Source organism: Falco biarmicus, chromosome Z, assembly GCF_023638135.1.
Source record: "Falco biarmicus isolate bFalBia1 chromosome Z, bFalBia1.pri, whole genome shotgun sequence".
Classification (NCBI taxonomy): Eukaryota; Metazoa; Chordata; class Aves; order Falconiformes; family Falconidae; genus Falco; species Falco biarmicus.
This window is the reverse complement of record NC_079311.1, coordinates 64,198,081-64,224,552: the sequence shown is the minus strand read 5'-3', so window position 1 is coordinate 64,224,552 and position 26,472 is coordinate 64,198,081. Positions and strand designations below refer to the sequence as shown.

The following is a 26,472-nucleotide window of genomic DNA, read 5'->3' as shown; positions in this document are numbered from 1 at the left end:
GCCGTTTTCCAAGCAGTGCTTATGCAAGTCTAGAAATGTTTCTGTTTTTACCTGAGGGATGAAATAAGTATTGCCATTCACTTTTTTTAGTTTCACTAGGGCTTTTCACAAGGCATTCACTTGATTAATAAGACAATTTTTCTCCATGGATCCAGCATTCTGATTCTCTTTCATCCTCCCTCAGTGGCAACAGAAAAGAAGATGCCATTGAAAGAAATAAAAGCAGAAGGGAGATGAAAACCCAAGTGTGTAGGAAACAAACCATATCCAAAAGAAGAGGTAGTTTTCAAGTTGTAATGTTGTTTCTTTTTTCCATTCCTGCAAGTGTCCAAATGCTTTTCTGTAAGCTTTTCTTGAGAGCATTCAGGTACAAGGATGGAATCATAGAATCATGTAGGTTGGAAAAGACCTTTCAGATCATCAGGTCCAACTGTTAACACAGGACTGCCAAGTCCGTCACTAAACCATGTCTCTAAGCACTGCATCTGTGTGTTTAAAAAATACCTCTAGGGATGGTGATGGTGCCACCTCCCTGGGCAGCCTGTTCCAATGCTTGACCACCCTTTTGGTGAAGAAATGTTTCCTAATAATCCAATCAAAACCTTGCCTGGTGCAACTTGAGGCCATTCTTTCTTGCCTTATCACTTGTTATCTGGGAGAAGAGACTACCTCCACCTGCCTACAGCCTCCTTTCAGGTGGTTGTAGAGAGCAGTATGGTCCCCCCCGAGCCACCTCCTCTCCAATTTAAACCACCCCAGATCCCTCAGCCATGCCTCATAATCCTTGTTCTCCTGACACTTCACCAGGATACACACTGGATAATTTGCCACTGTTGCAGTGTTTAGCTGTTCTCTGCTTACCATGGTGTGTTTCCTTGTAACATGCCATAAACTGTGGAGACTGTGTAAAAAGTATGAAAGCTAATGTTCCTAGAAAGGGTGTGTATTTTATGCCATGTGGTGAATTAACTGACAATACTACAAGTAATATTCTTTTCAACACTGTGTATTTTCTATTTTGAAAACTATGTATTATTTGCATTATAAGACTTGGTTAAATTTCATGTTAATTTTCAAAAACACATTTTCAGAGGTTTTGAGTGGAATGATTATGTTACTTGGAGATTGTCATCTTACAAAATACCTCTGATAAGAAAGAAATTCACAGTTACAAAAGCAAAGAGCGAAATCAAACCCTTTTGTTTATTCTTTTTATTCCCTTCACTTCTGTCTGCTTCTGATCTTGTGAATGATTATGCTGTATTTTAAAACAAAAATCTGCTTCACAAGGTTGTAGTGCTGCCAACCTTTCTAAGCAAAACCTTGTTCGGTGTCTTGCCATTTACAAATTTTCCAGTTGCCTTAGGAAGAAGGTGAGAAGAGGGAAATGTTCACGAACTTCTGTGCATGTGTGTAGGGGAGGTGTTACTAACTTAAAAGCAAAGCTAAATAAACTGTTTTAATATTATTGGCTATTGAGTAGAAAAGCCAAGGAAAATATTGTGGTGAAGTTTTAGCTGTGATGATTAGAAGAGATGAGCAAAGCAAGGTTTGTAGATAGAAGACAATACTTTTATTAAAACAACAAGTATATTTTGAGAAAAAATAAACAGACTGACTTTTGAGCCCAGAAACGTGTCTTCAGTGCTAAGTTACTAGTCAAGTATTTCAATAATAAAGATGTGAGTTTGGGGGCATCTGGAAGGAGACTAATATAATCTGCAGGCAGTATACCTTAATGCCATAACAATTACGATTTTTGTTTATTTGTAATACTTCTGACACCTTGCCAAAATGTAAATTTAATGTCATCCCAGCCTTATCTGACCTGTGATACTAGTTCTTCAAGCTTTTTTTTTTTTATGTCAGCAGATGACTGAATTTCCTTCCTAATGTGACTTTTTACACAGCATGAAATTCTTAAAACTTTTGCCCAGAATGAGGGCTCCTTTTGAGTGCTGTTCTTGTTAAACATGCATGTGTAATTGATATACTAATGCCTTTCAAGTTTATGTTGGAAGGAAGAAAGAAATCACACTTGTAACTATGTAGTTGTAATTACAGTAGTTGTAACTATGACGCTGAAGATGGCACTGAGAAATATATATAATACCTTAGATTTTGTAGGATCACATTTGTTTGATTTGTACTACAGTGAATTTTCTTTTGTGCAGCTGTGTTTCTTATTAATGCTGTATTCAACTTCCACTTTCTTCCCTAAGTTTTGACGTACATTGTTTTCAGTTTTGGTAAGATGCCCTGAGGTTGGCATGTCTGAGTCCACACAGAAATTGAAAAATTCTGCACTTAGTCTTAGATGGAAGTTTAATTAGCTCCATTTGGAAGTGCTTCAATACTCTGTGCTTTAATAAAGTGTCATGGCCTAAAACTTTGAAGATAGGGATAAAATGGAAGTAATTGTTTTTCAAAAGTAAAGGTGAGGTTTTGAAATAATGTGAGACAAAGCTAAACCCTAAAACTGGACAGGAACACATGCCCAGTAATGGCGGGTTGTTATGGTTAGGATGAGTTCTTGGTTCCTGTCTTGCATATATTGCAGTGAGCTCTATCAGTAGTACTCTGGTGTCGTGGTTTAACGCCAGCTGGCAACTCAGTACCATACCAGCTGCTTGCTCATTCCCCTCTAGTGGGATGGGGACGAAAATCAGGGGGAAAAAAGTAAACCCCATGAGTTAAGAACAGATTAATAATTCAAATAAAGAAAAATGTAATACTAATACTATCTCATAATAATTGTAATAGAAACAGAGATAACAAAAAGAGAAATAAAACTCAAGGGGGGGGGGGGGGGGGGAACCCAAAACAAATGATGCACAATAAAGTTGCTTACCATGTGCTGACTGATGACCAGCCAGTCCCCAAGTAGTGACCTGCTCCCAGTGGGCAAGTCCCCCCAGTTTATGTACTGGATGTGACGCCATATCGTATGGAATATCCCTTTGGCTAGTTCGTGTCACTGTCCTTCTGTGTCCCCTCCCAATTTCTCATGCTCCTTCAGCCCTCTCGCTGGCAGGGCCTGAGAAGCTGAAAAGTCCTTGACTTAGTATAAGCACCACATAGCAACAACTAAAAAAGCCAGTGAGTTATCAATGTTATTCTCATCCTAAATCCAAAACACAGCACTGCACCAGCTACTAAGACAGTTAACTGTCCCAGCCAAAACCAGGATATTGTTATATTTTGAGAAATAGAACCAGATTTTCTTATGTCTCCCTTCTTTTCTGGAAGGCTCCACAGGTAAGTGTAACCAAATAATGGAATATTCAAGAAGCTGTTATAATGTAAGCTATTGTAATACATTTCATAGTTACTATTCTTGCTATCTACCCTAGCAGAATCTGTAGCTATGCTCAGGTGCTAAAACTTATGACTGGAAACTGTGTGTTACAGAACATCTGCTTCACTATGTAAAAGTACTGTCATTAGAACAGAGATTGGTGTGTGATTTTTTGTTTTGCTGTTAAAATTAATTAAATATATGACCATGTGAAACTGAAATAAAGTCCCCACGTTATTTGATCTGGTATGTTGTGACTCAGTGAAGCAAAATCAAAGCTCTGTTGAAATAATGTTTTGAGCAATGTTGAAGGTTTTTGGTCATGCCGAGCAGGGAACTTGCATTCTAATAATAGCAAGTTTATAAGGTTCAATTTAATAAGCATAGTTTAAAAGGGAGCCCAGTAGTTCTGAGTGACTTGCCTCTCTGACCTGCTTATTTGCCAGAGCATAAGATTGCATGTAACTAGTGTAAGTCCTTCTCTAGTTGCATGCCAGCATTCTTTTCTTGGGCCTTTTTTAGAAACAGACATGATTTTTGACATAGATTAGTTCTCTCACTTTTTTTTTTATCAGTAATTCATACTTCAGAAAACAGTCAGGGAAATTGTATAGATCAGTTAGTTTTGAGGGTCTGGAAATATGGTCAACTTGCAGGTCATTCCAGTTCATAGTGCAGGTAACCAAGGGAGGCAGGGACTGGACTTAACTAAAGAAGTGCTGTAGTGACATATTAAGAGTGTTAAAACTTGAATGTGTTGAAAGTCTTCTGCAAGGGGTTATTCTCTAGCTACTAGGTTTTAGGTTTCTTTCCTCATTCTGATAATTAACTGAAAGTTTGGTGTATACAAAAAGATGTCCCATTGAACTTTCTGTAAATTGGAAGACAGTCTTGTGTTTTGCAGTATGGTACTTGCACTGAAACATCCAAAAGAGTCATTCTTTTCAGTGTCAGTAAAGTACAGTTCAGTAAGGTCACCACCCAACCAACCACAATATTTATCCCTGGAGAGGAAAAACCAAAGACAGCCAGTTCTTAACTATGTGAATAGATAAATCATCTTTATTAGTGAAATTTCTCTTCGTGGATTGTATTTTTATGTATGGAAAGGAGATGAGAAGAATACGAAACAGACTAGTTTGCTTGCAAATTGGAAAAGTAGCGTTGTTTTACATATTTCACATTAGTGTCTACAGAAGAGAGGAACATAAACTTTTCTATAGCAAAATACTGTAATACACCTGGTAGGCTGTGTGTGCTTTCTAAGCTACTTTAAAAAAACAGTAATAGAATGAGAAATTGTATGTTACTTTACTGTATTCAGAGAACAGCAAAGTGTTCAAAACTACCATTTTAGTAATTAGCATATATATTTTCATTTTTCTACCAACATTAGATACAGAAACAAATGGTGAACTGAACTTGCTCTTCTTGAATGTCGCACCATAATGACATTGTAGGAAATTCTTTAAGGTTTTTTCCAGCTAATTTCTGGAGGTTTATCACTGCAAAATACTGTAGAATGAGTAGCAGGTTCAAATAACTGGTTTGAGAGCATTTGGAATGTAATGAAAGCCCTTTTTTCAACTACTGAAAAGAACATAAAATACAATTTAATTCTTTATGTAAAATAAAAACAGGTCATTTTTCATGGGTTAATATTTAACCCTTTCGATAGTAGAGCGAGATAATGAATGGGAAAATTACTTGTCTCAAGCTGGTAGGCACTGTATCTGGGCTAGCTATTTTAGTGCGGCTTGAATTCTAACATGAGAAAATTGCAGAAATTTACAATTCAAAGTGTGTTTCATCAGGGGGAAGTCCACAGATTGTTTTGACACTCAGTTAGAAATTCAGCATGAAGATGGACGTCTCATGAAATTTGCAGCGGCTGATTGAATTTATATTTCCATAAAGGCCATCAACAGTAGCAGCCTGCGGGGGAAGTGGGGGGAAAAATGACAAAAATTGTGAGGCTAGCATTTTTTCCTCAGCCTTATAGTAGTAAATTGCTTGTAATAAGGTCCTACACTGACCAGGATTAAAGAGAAATATAGGCAGCCAGAAGGGAATGATTTCTCAGTTTAATTGATTTGAACTAAAAATGTCTGAATTTGATATTTAAATATATGTTTAGTCATCTATACAGTATGTAAAATGCAACTGCAAATCAAAAGTGTCCTTAACTGAAAAATAAGATTCTTACTGGTAATTATAGAAGGTTTATCATACAGGTAATTTGATTTTATAATAAATTCCCAGGATAGAAAATGAATTGTATCAAAATGTGCAGAAGTAGGTCGTCTTTATTAGGGATGAAGATCTCATCTCTGGCATGCTCCCTCTCATTCATACTCACATACAGATAGGAGAGAATATGTAAGATCTGTATTTATTTTTCTGAATAGCAACTCGAATTACTTTGGTTGTTAAAAAATGAAACATGCATTCACAAAAGTCCATGTTGTCAAAGCAATTAGAAAGAAATGCCACTGAGACAAACGCTGAAATAAAATTGAACAGATTTATCTTTTGTTTAGAAGGTTGTGTTTATTACCGTCTGTATTACTGTCTATTTCTATGTTCATGGAAGGAATAGGGCAGTGGGGGAAGGTTAAATATTTCTAAAGTATCTTTTCTTTTGTTAGAAGCAGTATCATTGTTGTTATTCTTGAGAGATTCTTAACTCTCTCAACACATTTGTTTCAAAATACCTTTGCATCTTAAGACTGTGGGAAGGTTTAGTGTTCAGGTGTTTGCTTTCTTGTTAGAGATTTCTACATGCAACCCCCAATGCATAGCAAGGTAGCTACGCCAACCAAGTTGTATTCAGAAGCCTTCTCCTCGTAGTTGGTAGTTGGCATCTGTGCCATCCTGTGCTGCAGTTCCATCATGTCTTGCAAGCAAAGGAAGGTCAACAATAAGGTCAGTAGACACCTGCGTGTTCCAGAAACTGACACGGGAGTTCACCATAGCTGGACAGTGCAGAGTTGTGCTTCTAGTACAGTGAAATACAAGTCTTGTAGTGTTGGTATCAGTATGGTTTCTTAGTGTATGGAGATATTTAAGAATTAAAGTTGTAATATAAAAACATAGGGATCGCACATTTAGCTGCTCACGTGAGAGGAATGATTTAGAATTCTAATGAGATTAATTTAATAACTTTGCAATAATGAGAATCTCTACCGATGTCATTATTCTTGAGAGTTTACATTTTAGAGATGAAATTGGTAAAGTCTAAGTCAAGTAACTATCTTTTAACACAGTTTAGGAACCTACAAGTCTTTGACATACAAGGAAATAAATTCTACAAACAAATAATTTCATAAGTATCACAGCTTGTTCTTTCAGTGGTCGTAAACTCTGTGTATCAAGCACTTGTATTACGGTTATTAAAGTTATGCAAGTCTAGAGGTTGCTGTCCAAAGACGGTCTTTCTTTTCTTTCACTGGCATCAGCACAAATGTTTTCATATAGAAACTTTTACATGTATTTATTTGCTACAGTAGTTGCAGTTGGTGCTTTAGCTTCTATTAACAGCAAAATACTCTAAAACCAAAAGGCACACAATTCAGTATTTAAATACTTGATAATTAGGCACTTACATACTGTGAAAGCATGTAGATCTCCATATTTGCTGTTTAGTCTAAAATTTGCCTAGTTAAGATGGAACTGTGGAAGTAGAAAGCAGGAAAAACTATTAAGTGGGGACTATGTATTGTTTTTGGCAGGTGCATTTGTTTTTTCTAACTTGCAAAGTGACCAGAGAAACTCTGAGATTTGACTAGAAAAGTAAATTCATGGGTTGACTTGGATTTAAAAAGCTTTGACTTTCAGGTAGTCCTTGGTCCCTGCTGTTCCACTTTATCCTTTTCCTGCTCAGAGTAGCTTTGAAAGTACATTAGATATTGCTGCAGGTCCTTTGCTGTGTGAAGTTTTTTTACTTCTTCACCTCTCTGAGCTCACCACAACCAGCTAAAATGTACTTTTTTTCCCCCGAATCAGTGTTACTGGAAAACACTGTAACTAATGGGTGTGCACAGGTCAGCTTAAAGAAACAGACTTTTGAAGCAGAGAGTTAGAAGTAAAGTAAGAGTTAAATCAGGCAAAAATTTTCAGCTGATGAAAGGTAAATTATTCCATGTTACTACTAATAATCCACTAAATTGTTGTACTTTCTGGTAAGTATAATTTAATTTAGTTTTTTTAAATTACCAGTTACTTTTATATACTTACATATCTTAGAACTTTAAGCAAGTAAATATTTTTCTGTATGTGATGAAAGATGACATTTTGTAGACATCAAATATCAAAAGCTATAGAAGTGCTTGCTAACCTGAACAATGATACTTAAGCATTAGTATAGCATTTTTTGAAAAAGTGTATTACTAATTATGCTTGCAATTTATTTCATGTTTCTGTTGCCTTTCTAATAAATGGTGACTAGTATATTAAATAATAAGTAACATGTATATAATAAAGATACGTGAAAAAGACTAGAAATTTAATGTAAAGATAAACTTGAAAGTAAATGAAATACAATGGCTGAACACAAAATTATTGTGTTTATGTTAAGTGTCAAAACTAGTGAGTCAGAAATATGTTTGGAAATCTGTTTATAAACTGCTGTGCACCTTTTTTTAGATATATCAATTTAATGATCTCCCTTTCAACCCTCACACATTTTAAACAAATCGGGATACAAGAGTAAAGTTGTAGGGAGGTTTTTTTGCCCGTTAACTGTCTGCCCAGCTTCTTCCTAAGGATCTTGAGAGTGATATGCTATTATAATAACTAATATCAATCACAGAGGAGGGGCACATTTTTTAGAACTGAGATGACAGTTTTGAATTCAAGATGTATAACCCTATTGTAATATTTACAGATACAGAGTTGTCTTTAAGCCCACTTCAGTAGCATTTTTTTCTTTCTTGTAGTGAAAGTTAGACGTGATCTGCTTATGGAATAAAATATTCAAATTCAGGTAGTTTATCTGAATAAAAAAAACTTTAAAATTGGAAATAACTGATGCTAACATACTTTCATTGGAACTTTCTGCTGCGGTATGTATGTGCTACATAGTACTGATATTTTGAGGCACAAGACATTTTTGTGATAGCATTTTGAGCTGCAATCTCAATGTACCATGCTTTTTTCCCAGGTCAGGCAATGTTAATGTTCTTCATTTTGCTCCAGTACTAATTTTTTAGTCTCAAGTGTGACTCTTCAGAGTTAGTTGAAGGTCAAGCTAAGTGAAAGTTGTGTGTTTTCAAACAGAACCTTTAGTATTGTTTTGTATAAAACATGAATAAAATATCTGGATGCAAAAGTGGCGGCAAGATCCTGCTCTTCAGCTTCCAGGGCTCTGGTTGCATTCTCAGTTAGGCCGCAGTGCCCCTGTGTGCACGTTTGTATGCTGTGGAGTAACATTGTTTGTCATGTTGGTGCCTCTGTCACCACAGCCCTTTACATTCCTTTTTCTGAGAGCTGAGGGAGTCTTGCCACTTCACCTGGTTGTGTTGCCCCTGACTGCCTCATCTCACAAGAAATATCTTTGCCATGAGGTTACTTATAAAAGTACAAAACTTCCTGTTAGACCCAGCTGATTGATGAATTAGAAAATCTTTTCTCTTTTGACAGTCCTGGCAGACTACCATTATCTACATTTATTTCAGTCTTTGTTAGGTATTGTGTTGCCTTGAATATACAGTGTTTCTTTTGACTCCAGTGGGTGACACAGTGGGCAACCATTTGTGTGTTCAGGGTCATGCTGTAGTCACTTGTCCTGTCATATTGAAATTACTTCCTCTTCTCCCAAGGAAAAGCTCTTGCTCTTTCCTGAGATCCCTGTCAGGCCTTGTCTTGGCCAGTGGGCTGTCCCTCTGAATCCACACTAACCTGCTGCTTTTACCAGCCTTCCTTTTGAAAATGGTGTTTTGGTGGTCATCACTCCAACTGAAAATATCAGTGAAATGAAAGACGGATGGCCAGGTGGTCTGTGAAGACTGCATCGTGTTTAGGCTCTGCTCTCTGATACTTCACACACACACCCCTTTTTCCTTGAGCCTTGAGCTTTCACAACAGCGTTTCTTGTTTTCTTCCCAAAGCCATATTTTAACCCATGAAGAGTAGCATTTCACCTGCTGCATGAAGTGAGAAGCTTTTTTTGAACAGAATATACACATTCGGCATGTCTCCCAAGTTGACAGACGTTTGCAGAGGGTGTGAGGAGCTCAGTTGAGTTCTATTCAGATTTCCAAGCACGCTGCCAACTTCAGTCATGTTGGCACATTTAGAGGGGGACCACTGCCACCTTCTGTATCTGAAATATTAGGACCTCTGTTCCCATCTTACTCGAATGTGAACTTTGCAGGAGTTTTTGAGTAATTGCTTATAGGTGAGAAGTAACTACAGTAGGAATTTATTTGTTGTGTTATATTATTATATCTGCATCCCACTTTTTCATCTGAGTCTGTATATTTGAGAATGGTGTTTGTCAAAGGACTAGGTGGCATGTATATTTATACACCTATTATGTTCTTAAAATGCTCTGTCTTGGAGTATACAAGTAATGCAGCTTCAAAGGATAATTTTGTAATTTATGTGATAAAGTCAGCAGCATGTAAACTGTAGGATAAAGAGTATTTTCTAATGCCATTTAAAAGAAATGTCTGTAGGGTATGCATATATGTGAAATGGATAATACGTCTCAAAAGACAAGTTACTTTAGCTACCCTTCCTTTTCCTCAGAAGTTGCCCTCTTGAGTCGACTGTGGCTGAAATACTTGAGTGTTCTGGCCTATACTCTGCAATGAAAACCAAACACAATAAAACAGCAGTAATAGTATCTTTAATCCTTGAAGTACTATGCACAGTATTAACTGTAACTGTATAACTGTTCAGACCTTGTATAAGACTAAATATTCTTTGTAATTCTCAAACCTGTAATCCTGCAAGATTTACTTAAATGTACTGAAAAGCAGAAATAGGATTGCACTAGTTCCTTGAAAGTGTATGTGCAGCTAGCTGTAATAATTCCATTTATTCTGAGAAAAATTGGAGATAGTAAATGAAGGTTTGCAAATTATTTATAATTGAAATATAATTAATCATCCAAACCACACTGCAACACTGCTGTGTTGGGTCATATTGCTTAATTAATGATCTCCACAGCTGTAACTTTCTTTTAATTTCATTTACAATTGATACCCTTGCTGCCATTTGTTCATTTCTCTTTCCTGCATGGCTGTCTTTTTATTGTGTCTTCCTACATGATGTTTTTATTTATAGAATACAAGTTATTGTACACTTTCTAGCTGCTTGGTAAATTCTCTTTATACATGCTACATCCCCATTTGAAGCCATTTTTCATACAGTTACAGGAAATATTCGGTACTTCATTCCTGGATGTATTCACATTTTGACAGTAATTGGTAGAAAACTGTTTCTTGAATCAGACAGACTAAAACAAACCAAAAGAACAGTTGGGAGAAAGCTTCCATGTGCCAGAGCACTGAGCATCCATCAGCTCTCCAAGGAAGTGGCATTTGTACTAGTATAATTTACACTTTTGTTGCAAAAAAAATGTAGTTTTGCATATTTCTAGTAAGGTTATTGTGGATTCGTTTACAAAACAGTGGTTCTTTTTAAAGGTGGAGTATCATTTGGGCTTTGTGCTGCTTTAATGAGTTAGAAGGCACAAGGCTTTCCAGTGAGCAGGGAACGGGAACTGGCATTGGTGTGTCCTGCAGCCAGGTGAAAAAAGCTTGGGTACTAGAATGACAGTGTATACTCGCACAGGGGTTTTGTCTGTCCACTGAAGGAACTTGCTTCTTAAACTGCAAAAAAAAGGTATTTTTCTTAACTGCCACAGTCTCTCATAGAGCAGGCTTTCAAAACACAAGGTTTCGGTGAATGCATATAAAAGTCACGAACTCTGATCACTCAGGAAGTTACAGGTTCAGTATTATTAGATTTGTCACTCCTATTCAGTCACTACTATCTAATAATTTGAATTATTAGATTTGTCACTCCTAAAAAGTACAGAACACAGGATGTCTTTTTCATATATTTATGACACAGACATAAATGACTGTACATGTTAACTGCTCAGCATTCAGAATTATCCATAGCCTTCTGATTTTACTAGAATAAACCTTTTATTGTTAGAGAAACACAGTTGTTGTATCCCTTCTGACTAGCTTGAATGTCTTACCATGACAAAAGATCATAAAAGCAGAATCGCAAACCACATACAGGGAAGAGTGAGAAATTGATCCCCAGAAATGTATGTTTAAATTCATTTTGCCCTTACATATGGAAGACATGAATCTGTGAAGTTCAAGTAGAGAACAGTTTTAACATACTTGCCGTATAATGCATAAGATGTAAATGAGTGTCAAAGCAGACTTCTTCCCTAGGGAGTTTCCAGGCTGAACTCATAAGGGTGCTTTCAGACCTCCCATTGCTTTTACTATAAATAATACTGCTGAAAAGATAATGTATGTTTAATTGATAGAGAAGTATGCAGAATAAAACCTTTATAAAGTGTGGTTTTGCACTGTGATCACCTAAACTAAGGATTTGCAGTTGAAGACTTTTCCATTTATCTTGCTCTGCCTGCACACTAGTTTATCAGATAACAAGTTATGAAGTGATTATTTCTCCCTGAGAACTGAGCCATGTTTTCAGGATACCTTTTAAGTTTTTGAGGAAATGCATAATGTGTTATGTCATACAAGTATTTTGGTACTTTATAAAAGATCAAATAAATACTAGTTCATTTTTAAAATAATAAAAAAAGACCTAGTCTATCACTGATTAATGATGGTCTTTTTTTTCTGTCTGTCCCTTCTCTTTGGCCTCATTAATAGCAGTGTTGCATGTATTAGTTTTTTGAGACTGTTTCAGTGCTTTTCATCACTAGACTCAGTCCCAGTAACGGCTATCAGTTTGTCAGGCATCGTTTGTATGTATAGAAACTCAGAAACCATTCTCATAATCATTAGCTGCTAGATAATCATATGTGAATAAAAAGAACTTGGAGATGTTTCCGGACAAGTTGTAGTTGTCCAGAGACTTTTACTAGGACAAATACTGGCACTATGTACAGCCGGAATCATTGTAGTAATCACTTTTTTGGTCTTTGTGAAAGTAAAATATTTCTCCACATATATATAAGCCCTAGTGAATCAATGTATACACACTGATTGCTAATCTTCTGTGAGATAATGTGGAATAGATGTACCAAGTATTTAATACAGTTATTCAGACTTCAGGTTCTGCCTTCCTCTTGTCTTCCTGCTGGCTCTAAAATACATATTTTTAATTTTTATACAGGACAGCTTCCTAATCCTGGTGTGGCGTGGAGTGTTATGTTCTGATTGCATATTGTAGGTATATGTAATTTGAATGCATTTATCTGCTTACACAGTTATAGCACTTACAATGCAGTGAATTTGGGCCTTTTTAAAGTCACTGTCTGGCTAGAGCTAAGGGTTTGGGGATTGTTGTGGGGAGTAGTGAGGGGTGTTTATTATTTTTTTGCTTATTTGGCTGTAGAGAAGATACTGTAGAACATTTGGATCCAGAGAACTCTGTGGTTTCCTTGTCTTCTATTATATTTAAGGCTGGATTTAATCTTGCTACTTTGAAGGAATTTGTCGTATCTCAAAACAAATACCCTCATTTGTTCAATAAGCCCTTTAGTTCTAAAAGCTCTGACAAAATACTCTTGTTTATCAGAGAGAGGTTGTATCTTTGTTACTGCAGATTAACTACCCTTCTTTGAGAATAGTGTGCGGTGGAGGAGTGCATTGGTTGATTGGTTTTTCTTCGAGCAGCACAGGCTATCAGAGATAACAAGCAGTATGTTTTAATCCTTGTCCATGACCTAGATTTCTAAGGTATTGGCATAGTATCTTTAATGGTACCCATATCCTCAGGAACAGTGATAGCATCTGCATCCTCAATAACAATAACAGGAGAGATAATTTCTAAAATAAAAGCATTTGTCAGAATTGTAGATAAATATACATGGACTGTGTAAACAATGAACAAACTCAACCCAGCAGTCAGTGTCAGTAATGGCAGTATTTTAATGAAATTATTTCTGCCAGATCCAGTGAACTAACGCCTCAGATGTTAGTTTTGATGCATCTATAGGAATTGCTGCCGCATCTTTGGATTGGTGCGTAGATGTTAACCCAGACCCCACAAGATGTTTTTTTGTAAGTTTATACTAAAACCACATCTTCTGGCATACTGAAAACTTACGAGCTCTCTCAGTGCAAAGATTGTATTTTGGGGGCCATCTTGGGGTTGGGTTCACGATTAGCATGCAGAATGATTTCAAAGCAATATTCAGAAGGAATAGAAAGAGTGTATTGGAATTACTCTCTGAAATCCAATGCAGAGTTGGACTGCCACACTGGTGGTAAGCAAAACTTTTCCCCTTCCACATGCAAATGTTTTAAGTAGATGTTTTACTAAGCTTGTCTTCACATCTGGCTGTATACCAAAAAAATTACTTTCTACTAGCCTCCAAATGGTCATGTTATGTTCATGACGCATTTGTCTATATATATGTGTGTGTGCGTGTATATGTATTTTAAAATTTTTCATCTGAGGTGATTCCATTTCAGAGATGGGTAAAGTGATGCTGGCACACACAGTGCAGAGTTTGCACTGAATATTTTGCAAGCTTGCAAAAGTTCTGAGTGATCTGATCAAAACTTTTTTTTTACAAACATTTTATACTTTCTATTTCTGCCTGTGGCTTGGTACCATTAAACTCAGTAGAAAATTTGTTGACTTCTCTGTGTGTGCATGTTAGCTTTATTTGTCTTAAAAATATCAGACAGTTCTTTGCAGATTCGCCACTGCCAAGACCAAGGTAAAAAGTAGCGTCTTCCATTAATTATTTCCTAGAATGTTCTCTAGACTTTTTCATGATGTTTGTAAAACAGAAGTGTATTATTTATATAAAACATTTATTGTAAGGTTTTTTGAAAACTTGAGCTTCCTATAGCTTGTTTTATGTTAGAGAAAATACTTGCTCATACTTAAATAAACAGTTGAGAGATTTAAATACAGTTGGCCGTAATCCAGATAGAAATTGTTAAACTTTTGGCAGTTGGACCAATCAGACAGAAATATGGTTTGTAATTTAAAGAGACCAGTTTGAAAGAGGAAGTGGGACACCTGTATATTAGTGTGTTAAATTTTGCGATTCTCCAATCATTAATTTAAAATTACTCCTGGGAGGCTATTCCTGCTAACTTTTGCTTAAAGTTTAAATTGAGAAACATTCTGAAGATTGCCTTAAAGACATGGTTCTAAAATGTACTAAGCTCCTTCTGTAAAGGTAACCTTACTCATGATGACATGGTACTGTGTTGAATAGAGGGGGCAGTGTATTGAGAAAACGTCTCCTTCTGGTGTTGGTGACGGCTGCTGTTAATAGATCGCATTAGGAAAATGGATGGTGAAATATTTACTGGCACTGCACATTGGCTTAATTGGTTTTCCGCTCCTGGTGTTTTCTTCTGTTACTGGTTGCATCATTATTAGAATATTTGTTCCATCCCCAATTTCAGAAATTACAGCTTGGTGTATCAGTAAGTCTTACAACCCAAGTATGTGTGTGTCTGTAGGGGATCTGTTGGAAGAGACAGCTTCCAGACAATTTTTTTGTATTAAATGTCTGTTATTCTTGACAGATGTGCAAGATGGAGTCCTAGACTAGGGGAGGTATCAGTCTTCAAAAAGCCATAGCTTAGACATACAACTAGGTGAAAGTAGGAAACAGTAAACTCCAAAGCCTGTGTTGTTTTTTTTAACTTGTTATTAATACTTGTTATTTCAACTGTAGTAAATGAATTTTTAAACCCAGAGTTCTTTTTTACCTTTTTCTTATTGACACCCCCACTCCCCATCACTCCTGTCTCTCCCCTGTCCTTCCTGTCTGATTGTGTAGCTGTTGTTCCAAAGTTTCATTGATCTATGCCGTGTCTTTACTGTCAGCACTTTGGCTAGGTAATTTTCATTTGAACATTGGTGTTATCATACATGTTACTGTGATGTTTTTTCTCCTGAAAACGTAATTAGGGAGTGGGTCATAGAAAATATGTAACTGTATGTATGTACATACATTCAGTATATCAGTGGCTGGATGCATGCAATGGAGTGGTTAAGCAAAAGTGTGATTACTATGGACTAATGACCCACATAAATACAGGCCTTTTGATTTACAAGGGGAAAAATGATCTGCCATTTATGTCCAACTGGAAAACTTCAATATACATAACTGTTAACGGCAAAATGGAATCAAGTTGCAGGCTGTACACTCCAGATGTCTTGACAGCTGTTGTAAAAGTGGATTGTCTTTTCAGAGGGCTGAGGGACCTGGAACATATCCATCCAAAGAAGCTAACAAGTGTCAAAATCATTCTGGTTAGCTGCAGAAGATAAAATTAGTATATGAAATCAGAATGAATCCATATAGACCTGGTTGCTCTGCAATATTACTTGAGGTTGGGTTAAATAGGGCAAGATTGGGTTATTGCCTGTTTGGAAGGTGCTGTTCTGAGTCTGTCGTCTTTGATTTTTGGAAAATGGGCAAAATTTCTTGATCTAACAGGGTAAGGTGTTTAATTTCCTTAGTCATGCATGACTACAGCAAGAATGATATTGAGCAGGTTTTCCTGTCATATAGATGATTTTCCTGCACTAAAAATAAATAAAGGAAATAAAAATTTTCTTGGAAATAAAAACTGTGGCTCTTGTTTCAAGGAGTAGTGTATAGTCTTCCTTCTTGACATAAGTTTATTTGGGTTTTGTTTGCTTACGAAGTATGTATACATTGTGATAGCTAAATTGCTTGTTAGTAAATAGTTGGATAGTAAGCCTTGTTTGCAAAAAGCATATATAACATATATAAGCATATGCTTATAAGAAGGGCAGAATGTAGATGGCATCACAAGTCATACTTGTTGACATACTGGATTAAAATTTGGGACAAAATCGGGCAAAGCATACTCTTAAGTGTTTGTAAGTCAAGTGTACAGAAGTGAGAACTTCTCCAAACAACTAACGGTCCATCCTAGAGAAGCTTCTGAAGATGATTTATATACAGATCACTTTCCCTGAGAAAAGCTGGCTGTGGATCATACAGAGATGGGAAAAGTCCATGTCTGTGGAAATTTCAGGGAAGAAGCAAAGTCTTCTGGGACAGCATCAGATGTGCTGCTGTTATGTTAATACCCATTTCTGACAAAAGGTATGATGTTGGGACATGTTGGGCAAAGTTAGAACTCTCTCCTCAGCTAAATTCCATGTTAAAATTTGACATTTCTGGTGACTTCATGACAATTAAAACCAAAAAGCTTACTCTTCTGTGAGAGACACAGATCTGATCTTAGCTGTGTTTAAACTAAAAAAACTGTAGGTTGTGGGGGTTTTGTAAGATACACTGACTAGAGGCTGCAGCACATGTATACACTGTTTGGGCTAGTGTTACTTGCTGGTCCTGAATGGAAGACTGTCAGACTCTGAGATAAGGTGGGAGAAATTGTCAAAACTCTGAATCTGCTGTGACTAACCTTTCTGGGATGTAAGTAAACCTGCTCAAAACCATCTTGGCTGTCTTCAGCTTCTGTTGCAACATGAGCCTACCCTCAATCTTTTTGTACCACGTCAATTCCATTGTTACCGGGATACAAAGAATATTTAATGAGTTGTATTGGTAAAATCTGATAAACAAGTCAATTAAACATGGCAAACGCTTCCCACTTCATTGGACATCAGTTGTAAATACTGTAGAAAATCAGAGCAAAGTGGGATGGGAACAATAAATTTTGGTACACTGTGGCATAATAGCAACAGCAATCAATACAAAGTAACAAATAATACTAAGATGGTATGGCTATGACTTTGGCATTGTCAGCAGGCATTTCTAGGGAAGTGGAAAGGCACTGTGAGGCTTCTAATACCTGTGAGTCTTTTCTTTTGACAGTGTGTGTTCCCCAAAATGGAAGTAACCATCCTGACTTCAGACCTTCAGTAGAAATATGAATCTTTCCTTGGGAAAGAAAATAGCACTTGCAGACAACTCTGTAAAGCCAAATGTGTTGTTGATAAGACATAAATATAAATAGCAAAATGGAAGCATGATTTTTGACCCTGAGTGCCTGGTACTTACAGCATTTTTTGGACTTGCTCATTCAGCACCTAGCAAGTTTAATATTGCTTGATCCTGCGTCACTAAAACTGGAAATAACTAATCCTGGTTCTTTTGAGGTTAATGGAAATCAGAACCCTAGATCAGAGCAGGCTATGGCCTTACCTGCTGCTCTTAGCAGTTGAAATGAGTTTCTAATACGATTTTATAAAGCATATCAAGTGTATGAATTGTTGGAGAAAACATTACTACGTGCATAAGAGGTAGATATTAGGTGCAAACATTAAATGTTCTCTATTTTATTTTAGACTACTGTATTATTCTATGAATAAATATAGTTAACTACTGAAAGTTATTAATTTGTCACTCAGCAAAAAATATCCTCATAGCAATTAAATTTTGAAAAAATCGGAATTCTTTGGGAGAAAAGTATTATCTTAAAATGTTGACGTCTTTCCTACAGTGAAGATTGCTATTGCAGAAATACTGGAATTCTGACCATAAGGTAATGTGAAGTGTTCAGCAATGAACAAGGTCTCTCAGCTAAAAATTTATGCAAAGGAGGGATCTAGGCTTGCATAAAGTAATTAAAGTAATGTTTACCATAAAATAGTTGTTTTCCTTTTGTTTTCCTTTTTCTTCACAAAAGACTTTTTTTTTTTTTCCAGGGGGGTGGGGGGGGGGGAATGTTGTCCTTGTCCTCCAATAGAGATTAGAACTTCTTATCTTGCTCTGAAGGTAGTGGGCAACTCCAGCATATAGAGAAGTAATCTACTTTTTGTTGCCTCTAGAGATGTAGTTGTTTCTCTGCTTTGTGTGTAGAACTGCTGATAGTTGAGTTGCTTTGCTACCTTAAGTACTGCTTCATATTGAGAAAAAACTGGGGTTTGGAAATGGGGGATCTGTTCTATGACCTTTGTAAGAAACTGCTGAAAAAATATTTAGAAACCTTATTTTCCAGTAGGTAAAATTCATGTTGTATTAAATGAAACACAGCATCATCTCTTCAAACTACATAGCACTTCAGCAAATAGGTGCACTTCAAAAATGCTTGTTTCATCACAAAGTTTACAGCAATGCTGTGCAACTGAAATTTACTTCATTTGTCTTAAAATAACAAAGGCCACATATTCAGTCTGCGTTTTTAGAAAGATTTCTGTGAGTAATTAATAAAGTGTTTCTTCCATGGCCTTTTACCACACAGACAGTGCAAGTCAGCAAGCCAAAAGAGTCCTGGTCCTGAATTCTCACGTGGTGGCTCCATGCATGCATGTGTAGAAGGTGATTCCATTTCCATCTGCTGACTACAAAACATACTGATATTTTATAGCCAACAGGGGCTCTTGCTTAGTTCAGGTACCAAAAACATCCAGTTCCCTTTTGATGATCCCATTTCTCTTCTCACTGATCAGATGTGCAATGGTTTGTTCTAGCCATGCACATTAGACAAACTGATTTGGAGGTTAATAGAGAAATTTTTTCAAATAACATTTTTGTAAACAGTGAAAATAAATCGAGAGCTGCTGGAGATCTTCAAAATAGGGTATGTGTTTATGTATTGTTTTAAGAAATTGGTGTGGGAAGAATAATGATTTGGTTATAGAACAGTGCAAGTTTGAGATTATTCATTATTTAACTCTATTTTCAACTAGAAGATTCTTCAATGGGTTTTTCTTAATGCAGATGCAGATATAACAGATTTAGTGACTGCAGTGGAAATAGCTAGGATGTTTTGCCTGTAGAAAAGGGGCTCTTCCTTAGAAGAAACTGAAAAATGAAAATAGTAATTTTATAACATTCGTGCGTATCTACAGTTAAGCATGTTTTTGTTGTGAAAGTATGACTTAGTTTCTAAGTGTCATAGCCTATAGATAGGGCTGCAGAAGTTTAGGAAATAATTCATTAAGTCATTTGCGACTCTTTACATTTCACTTACTTTTTCCCTTGTTGGCTTTGGCTACCCCTTTCTCATGCCAGCAGGCTGCCCAACTTCTGTTAAACACTTTTGTTTTCAGGCTTTTATACAAATTCACTTCAGTCATCACACATTGACTTCCAGAAAGACTGGGACAGAAAAGCTTAGGGAAAATACGTACAGTAAGAAAGTATATAAATCTAAAATGTGTAAATACTGTCTCACTTGCTGAAAGATCTGTCTGCTACTTAGAGTTCTTGGCCCACTTTGCCTGCTTTGCAACTCCTGCAAAGTTGCAAATCTTGGCTGCTTTGGTGTTCTGTGTAAATGATGTTGTATCTGAGTATTCCGTGTGAGTATTCTGTACATGTTAAATTCTTCCTAAAGTAATGTGCTTTTATTTTAAGAGTTATTGGCTGTTACTCTTTGAATATGTTGTGTTTTACATAATACCAACTTCAAGTATTAATGGTTCTTCTATGTTTCTAAGACTTAGTGGTCACATGAATTGGACGTTAAGTTTAAATTTAAAAATGTAAGTAGTGGTTCCTTTATTGCTATTTGCAATTGCTTCATATGTATACACTTCAAGTGAAGTTTCTTGAGTTGCAGTAGCAAAGAACACAGCATTTATTTGAAAACATGGGAATTAATTAATATAAAGTAAAATAGTCAATATCTTTAGTATGAGAAAACGCTCCTCTAAACTGTAAAAGGCTTTAATTGCATCTAAAGAGGCCTGCGTGTGATCTTCAGTAGAAAAGTCTATGTAAATTATTTGCCAGTGGTGGTCTACCAAAAGAAACCTAGGAGACAAGGCAAATCAGGCAGTTGGAGTTAATTAGTGTCATGTGTGCACAATAAATGTAGAGAGGCTTAAGAGCCACCAGCAGTACTGTGTGATGATATTTCAAAATAACATCTTTGGAAAATAATGGATATGGCTCTACAATGTTATTTGACTGTGGGATCTGCAGAATTAATGGGGTTTTTACAGGTCTTACGAGAGCTTGCAACAGAACAAAAAGTGGTGTGTTATGTTAAAGGCAGATTGGTTAAAAACGTTTTTTATTTGGGAATACATAAAGATAAAAACATCAATAACAAGTGGTAACAGGTAGAAAAATGCACTTCTTTGTTACTTATGCTTATGTCAGTTTATTCAGACTGTTCTACCTGTGTAGGATTCAAATTAGGGACAGTTTTTTAAAAGGTGCTGTGCAGTAAAATCTAGTGACTTCCCAATAATAGAGAAGAGCGTGAATTCTGAGGCTTATATGGGTTCAGACCTAATTAGATTGGTCTTCAGCTTTTCTGGAAAACTTTTGTGTGGGAAGAAAGTAATTCTGTATTTTTGCTTTGTAGATAAGGAGTTTGAAAAATGGAATTTTCCGTGGTGTTGTTAAAAGGAAATTATTTTAAAGCGAGTGTATGAAGTATATAATCTTCAGCCTATAGGAATTGTGCACTTAAAAACAAATCAGTGTAAATTATGTATCTTTCAACACCGATCAAAAATATCTAATCTTGGAGATGAAAGTATGCCACACTATTTTCTTCTCCTGATGGCGTATCCAAAACAGTAAAAATGTTGCATTGCTTAAAAATAAAAAGAAATAGTATAAAGCTAAAGAAGGTACTTAAAAAAGGAAATGCAGTTTCTGTACAAGTTCTTATTTTACTGTATTAAATACTTAATGATGAACAATACTATGCGGTTTAGCTGTTAACCAGAAATGGGTGAATTGTAACTCCTGACCGCTATCAGTTTTAAAGTAACTTCAGTTGAAACACTTGTTGAAAATATACTGAACCATGATATATTCATCATGATGTGAATAATGAATTACATCATTATTCACATCATGATGAGAGAAAATATTTTATGCAGATAGTTATTTGTGTTGCCTCAAAATGTCAAATTTCTCGGTATCAGCCTCCTAGGAGGGGGAAGAAGCAGGGAGAAAAAGCCTGGGGAATGTTGTTAGGATTTTTTTGCTGTGAGGGATGGTGAACTTGCATGTCTTCCCGGTATCGGCTAATTTAAAAAGCAAATTAAAATACTGTTTCTCTGTACAGTAGCATGATATCTGACAGTCAAGTCTGCTGTGTGCTGTGTCACTTGTTGAACCTTAGTTCTTCCTCTTCGGCAGTAATAGAATCTGTGTATGGGATATAGGTCCAGATTCTCCACGCTGGCTCCAGCTTCCCTTTCAATATACTAAATTCCCTGATAGAGCTACCTACCGTGTTTTTTTGTTTTTAACATGGAAAATACTCAAGTTTGCAAGCATATATGAAAAGGCTTACATGCACAGAGTAGTTGCCAGTGACCAGAGATGATATGGCCTGACTGCTTTGCAGAGCTCACCAGTGAACTTTCAGTGCTGGGTTTTGACTTGAGAACAGCATCGAGTTTCTGATCCCTCACCAGCAATGGTATGGAAGATTCGCAGGTTAAGGGAAAAAACAGTTGATGGAAAAATGATCGGCAGGTCTTCAGAGAAGCATTCTTTAAATGAGGGATATGCTAAGGTGGATGACTTGAGCTGAAATATATTTGTCATTAATAATCCCAGTCAACTATAGAACATGCAAGCTATTGTTAAATTTACTAAAACATATAATTTCAAATTGATACCGAAATGGTAATAATTTTCTCAGTATTTTAATCCTTCATTTTTACCGTGTAGGCAACATTGCACTTGTGTTAATAAGCACAGTTCTTTCAAAACAAGAATACAACCAGTAATTTAAATATTATATAAAAATATATTTAATTGCCTTTTTTTTTCTTTTTTTTCTTTTTTTCTGTTATAGGGCAGATTATACCGGAAAGAAGATTTGTAGAAGCAATAAATAGTGAAGCATATCGGTATGAAATGGGTGACTTTCCAACAGAATGGGAAGGTAAATCTTGAATATTTTTGTTTTATTTTAAAATAATTTTGCCATTGCCGTTCGGTATTTTTAATGGAAAGCCTGATTATGTGAATACGTTGTCTGTTACTTTTCACATTGAGCAATGCAGGCTTTTGTTTAAAAAGCATAGCTATTGTGAATTCTTAAAGCAACCCCTTTACAAATAGGATAAATTTTGTTTAGGAAAATTTGTTTAGGAAACATTTAATAAAAAATGTAAATAAAGCCTGTTTGATCATGACTTTCTCCTCTTAAATGGGAAAATATTTGTGCCTGAGGGGGGATCTGGTAGCATAACCAAAACTAAGTGTGTTAAAGTTCCTAATTATGCCTTCACGGCAGTGTTAATTTGTAGGTCAGTTGCATTATTGGTGGCACAGTGATGGGGTTTTTTGGGTTTTTTTACAGTGGCATTTGGTTTCCTACACTCTTACTTGCACCATCTTGTAGGGAGTTGAAGAACCTGTTAGTAATTAACCATTTTTTCCCACTTCTATTGATGAAAGTTTTGTCTGCAAATTTTGGACATAGAAAGAAATTTAGGGAGGCTGGAGCGGTTCCTTGGGATTAGCTGAGCAGCCCTTGGAGAAAGAGAATGCAGAGAGGCAGAATATAATGGTCCTTGAGGCTGTAGGAGCTGGAGTTAAGTGTGGCTTAAAATCCAGGACTCTAAAGCATAAGCAAGGAACCCCTGAAATAGTAGATAGAGTCTACCCATCATTCAGCATATTTTGGGGGAGAATAGTATCTCAGCATCTCCCAGAAGTTGGTAGGTTTTAAGTAAACAAATTTAAATTTCAAGCAGTGTGTAGTTAAACTGTGGAATTCCTTGTCCTTGAATTTCTGCTTGCTTGGAAGTTTGCATGGATTCAAAAAGTGATTAAAAGAATTTGTGGAAGAAAAAGCCTTCCCAGAGACGTTACTGTGATATAATTTGTCAGTGAGCTGCATATTAATAGAGGCTACAGTGTGTTTTGAAGAAATATTGCAATATATTTATTTGCTTTACCTCATTCTCTTCCCTTTGCACTCACTGTTTGCCCCTGAGGGAGATGGTACTGAGCTAAGAGAAAACTTTGGTCCCCTTATATACCTTCATGGAGTTAGTAGAGAGAGATGAAACGTTCCCATCTTGCATTTTATCATTGTCATTACACCGATTCCTATGATTTTTATTTGTGATCAACTAAGGCTAATATTAACAGCTAAAAGTTTCTCAAAGTTGTTTCAACCCTATTAGCAGCATTTGCCAACTGTGATGAAGCCGCAGTATCAACAGCTTCTGTCTTCTGCTGCGGCAGTACCCACAGTTGGCTGGTACATCTTAATCTTGTTGCTCCTAGTTCTTTACCAGTCCAAGATAGACATCCTCCGAAGAAGAGCAGCAGCCTGGTAGGCTTGTCCTTACTAAATCATCTGGTGCTTGAAATGGTATCTACCTAATCCAACTATTTGAAGTTCATCCAAAAGTTCTCCAGCCACTGCTGGTCATCTAAGGCCTGTGTGACTGTCATTCAATCACTCTGCACCATAAATATTGAGAAGCATGTATAAAGCCTCAGGTAACTGCTCTGCTGTGAATGTATTCTAATCTAAGACCTGCTGCTGCCTGTTCAGAGTCAAAAAATGCAATCCAGTAGTCTCTACCTGCACTTTGCTGGAATTAACAGGAAATAACATGGACAGTCAGACTGTCTTAGGTGGGTGTGAGCTGATCACCCTTTCACAAAGGGCCTAGACTGGTTCAACCAACTTGCTGTATGAACCTGTTCCCTAGGACTGCTGCAGTCAGTGTAGCACTAAGGTGCCTGCACTGTATCTCTTTTCAGAAGCCTTAGCACAAATCCCTGTGACTTGATAGTATGGTGTGTGGGCGGGTACAGCTGTTTGGAAGGATGCTTTTGGCATCAGTGCAGGGACCTTGGAGTCAAGGGACAGGTACCCTGCAGTATGGACTTGCCTAAATAGATGCAGCTGCCAGACCATGGATGCACTTTTGCAAGTCAAGGCATCTTATTCAGGGTTTTTTAAAGAAAAGAAAATTGACCATTCCCATTTCTATGAGCTGCATTTACACTTTTAATGCTTAACTTCCTCATCTTTGTAACTGCATTTTTTTTTTTCTTGGAGATTTTGTCAGCACCGAAAAGAAAGGATTCACAGAGAAAAGGAAAATACAGTATGCAGATAGGTAACAGCCTTTCCCTCTTAAGTACTGAATTCGTCTGGAAAGAGAAAGAAAAGATACATGCATCCTTCTTCCCCTATGCATTCCTTAAGCAGAGTGGGTGTGTAGTGCATGTTTGTGACAAATAAAGCATGGGAATTACACAAAAAAGACTAACCTGTATTTTATTTTTTTTTTGTCCAGTGCCAATTTCAATATTACAAACAGTTTTGTGGAAGTATAACGTAATTTTAAAAAGCCAAACCTGGTACTTCTGCTGTTGGTATAGAGGCTGTTCAAAGAACTATTGTGCCTTTGCTGTATATTGGGGTGCGAATTACGGATGTGGGCTGCTCTGAAGTTCATTACTACTTCTTTTCTGCCTCCTTTAAAATGCAAAATTCTCAATGAATAAGAAATGTGAAAGAATGGAAAGAGTAGAGTTCAAATAATACTATAGAAGCCAGTTATCTGAGTGGGAACGGTTTAATTCAAGGATTTTAGACACACTTTGCTGAAAGGCTCATTACAATTCTCTCCCTACTTTTTCCTCTTCAAAATTGGTCTAAAAGTTTTCCAGGCCCACAGGACCTGTGCTGAACTTTCAATCTCTATCTCCTGTCCAGACTCTTGAAAATTTCCCAGTGCATTCTTTCTGTGGGTGTTCATTTTATAATTCATGCTGCCATGGATGGTGTTCGTTCCAGCAAATAGTCTGAGACTTTGCAGAAGGATTCTAAAATACTTGCTCTTTTCTCTGAACAGTGAAAGACTAAATACAAGGTTAGAAGGCTATATATTTCTTATTTCTGTTTTCTCTTGGAAATTTTATGGATATTGAGTGTTGTAAACCCTCTCTGCTCGGCACATGCTTACATCTCCAGGGGCCTGCTCTCCAAATCCTGTGTATGCACTTTGACATCTTTGGCCTCTCTGCTTCCATTTTGGCTAGTTCAGCAATAGCAGTCTCCTTGCATAGCCTTCTCAAGCTTTTCACTTCAGGGACTGTGCTGAGGTTTGTTGCCTTATTTCCTCTCCTTTTTCTTGGGACCTGCAGAGAGCTGCTTTACCTGTGCTCCTGTGCTAGCTTTGTTCTGTCAGGACTCAGTTTTTTGGTTTGTGGATAATCCTTAACAGCCACCTGATTTAAAAGATGTCATTCCAGCACCTTTTCCTTCTCCTTGTTTCCCTACATCAGTGCTGTGTGACTAGAAAAGAAACCTCTTGTGACCAAAATGAATAAAAGTACTGTCCCTGGAAGTGCTTCGGGGCATGAGTTATCTAAGGAGAACTTCCACAAAACCAGGGACAAAGGTTTGTTTAAGGAGTGGGACCAGACTGCAGTGAAATTTGAAGAGGGTCTGAATTAAGCCTCATTGTTTATCTAAGGCATCATCATGGACAGCTGGTAAACAAGTGGCTGATTTTGATGCTGTGTTTATCAAGTTATAAACGTGTATTGATATAACTGAGACTAAATAGAAAGCTATAAAATAAGTAGAAAAACCAATCGTCTAGATTACAGACTCAGTCTGTGCAAACTGTTGCTCAGGCTCTGGAGAGGATATTTGTGTGTTAGTCCTGAGGGTTTACTGAATACAAGACAGAGAGGGCTTACTTCTGAAGGGTTTGCCTGGAATTTTTCTCTTGGAGGTGTTAGTTTTAAGTGCTCCACAGGATTAGATTTCCTAAGTTCTCAGACCTGCAAATTTTCCAAAAATTCTGAATGTCCATTGAGGTTTTTTTAAAATTGAAACATGCTCAATATTCAGAGAATAGAATCATAATACCTTGTGTTATCCTTACTCTTAGCTATTTGTACACAGAAAATTAAGTTGATTTTAATTTTAAAAATCCAAAAGTATGTTTCCTTTTGTACTGTAGTTTTGAATTTAGAACATAATCCTTACACACAATACAAATATTACCTAGTTTTGTTCAGGTGCCACTTGTTTTATTATGAAGTGGGAGTGCATACTTCTCTTTTCCCT

The 26,472-nt window shown here is 36.6% G+C and overlaps 1 protein-coding gene across 2 annotated transcripts in view; it reads left to right on the top strand.

Annotated features, from left to right (window-relative positions):
* NDUFAF2 (NADH:ubiquinone oxidoreductase complex assembly factor 2) overlaps positions 1–26,472 on the top strand; it is a 69,122-nt gene that overhangs the window by 25,733 nt on the left and 16,917 nt on the right. For both annotated transcript variants that reach the window (XM_056325365.1, XM_056325366.1), the window contains one exon: positions 22,213–22,302. In XM_056325365.1, the coding sequence (XP_056181340.1) occupies positions 22,213–22,302 (90 nt within the window). The remainder of the gene's footprint in view (positions 1–22,212; positions 22,303–26,472) is intronic.